At 57.7% G+C, this 933-nt stretch overlaps 1 protein-coding gene across 2 annotated transcripts in view; it reads left to right on the top strand.

Annotated features, from left to right (window-relative positions):
• LOC109375733 (tyrosine-protein kinase receptor TYRO3-like) overlaps positions 1-927 on the top strand; it is a 53,922-nt gene extending 52,995 nt beyond the window's left edge. For both annotated transcript variants that reach the window (XM_019631255.1, XM_019631256.1), the window contains one exon: positions 300-927. In XM_019631255.1, coding sequence (XP_019486800.1) covers positions 300-625 — 326 coding nt within the window. In that variant the 3' untranslated portion in view covers positions 626-927. The remainder of the gene's footprint in view (positions 1-299) is intronic.
• The last annotated feature ends 6 nt before the right edge of the window (positions 928-933 follow it).

Below are 933 nucleotides of genomic sequence, written 5' to 3'. Positions count from 1 at the left end.
CCTCCCAGGAGACACCCCAACTTCTGAGAAATGATGGGCCTTGAGTAGGTGGGGTCCAGGCTATATTTTCTTGAGGGAGATTTTTAAGACTTGCTCAGTGTGCTGGAATCATTTCAGGCTTCACCCCACGGTTCCCTTCCTTATGATCGCTTGCTGTGGATTTTGGCCAATTCTGTTTCACCTGGAAAATGCTCTTACCTCCTAGCGGGAGGACGCCAGCGCTTGGTGAGACTGGGTGACAATCTGCACTGTGAAGGCCCCCACCTGAGCCTTCTGTCTCCCCCTCCCCTCTACCACAGAGCCAGTGCCCCTCCCCCAGATCGTGGCTAAGTCACTGTCTGTCACAGCTGACTGGTGCAACATCACTCTGGAGTGCAGAGCCGTGGGGGCCTCAGAGGACCTGAATTTGACCTGGTGGCACAGTGACCTCCCCAGGAAGTGGCAGCAGACAAGGACCCTGGGACCAGGCCCCAGCGTCTGGCCCCTGGCTGTGCGGCTGCCCCTGGACCAGGCCAACACCAGCCTCACCTGTAACGCCAGCAACCAGGTGGACATGAAAATTGCCACCACCACCCTGGGAGACGTCTGTGCCCAAGGTGAGCATAATGTGCCTGGGGAAAGGTAGCACTAGGGTCCCTGCAGACTTACAGCACACCTCCCACCTGGTCACATACACAGAGCGGCTGTGAGTCATACCCAACTTGTGTCTGCATTTAAATGTCTCTCACCGTCTACCCTCCTCTGCACCCTGGCCCCTGCTGACCCAGGAGGAAACCTTCCTCCCACCCCCACCATCACCCAGAGCCGTCTTCTGGACACAGAACCTGGATTGTGTCATTTCCTGTGACGTCTGTGGGATTGGTCTCCAGGGGCTCCCTGAGGAATTCCTTGGGGGATGTCCCCCACCCGCGTATCTGACCTCACTCACACCCC

Source organism: Hipposideros armiger, unplaced genomic scaffold (assembly GCF_001890085.2).
Source record: "Hipposideros armiger isolate ML-2016 unplaced genomic scaffold, ASM189008v1 scaffold_988, whole genome shotgun sequence".
Lineage (NCBI taxonomy): Eukaryota > Metazoa > Chordata > Mammalia > Chiroptera > Hipposideridae > Hipposideros > Hipposideros armiger.
The sequence above is the reverse complement of the archived record's forward strand: the minus strand, read 5'-3'. Positions and strand labels throughout refer to the sequence as shown.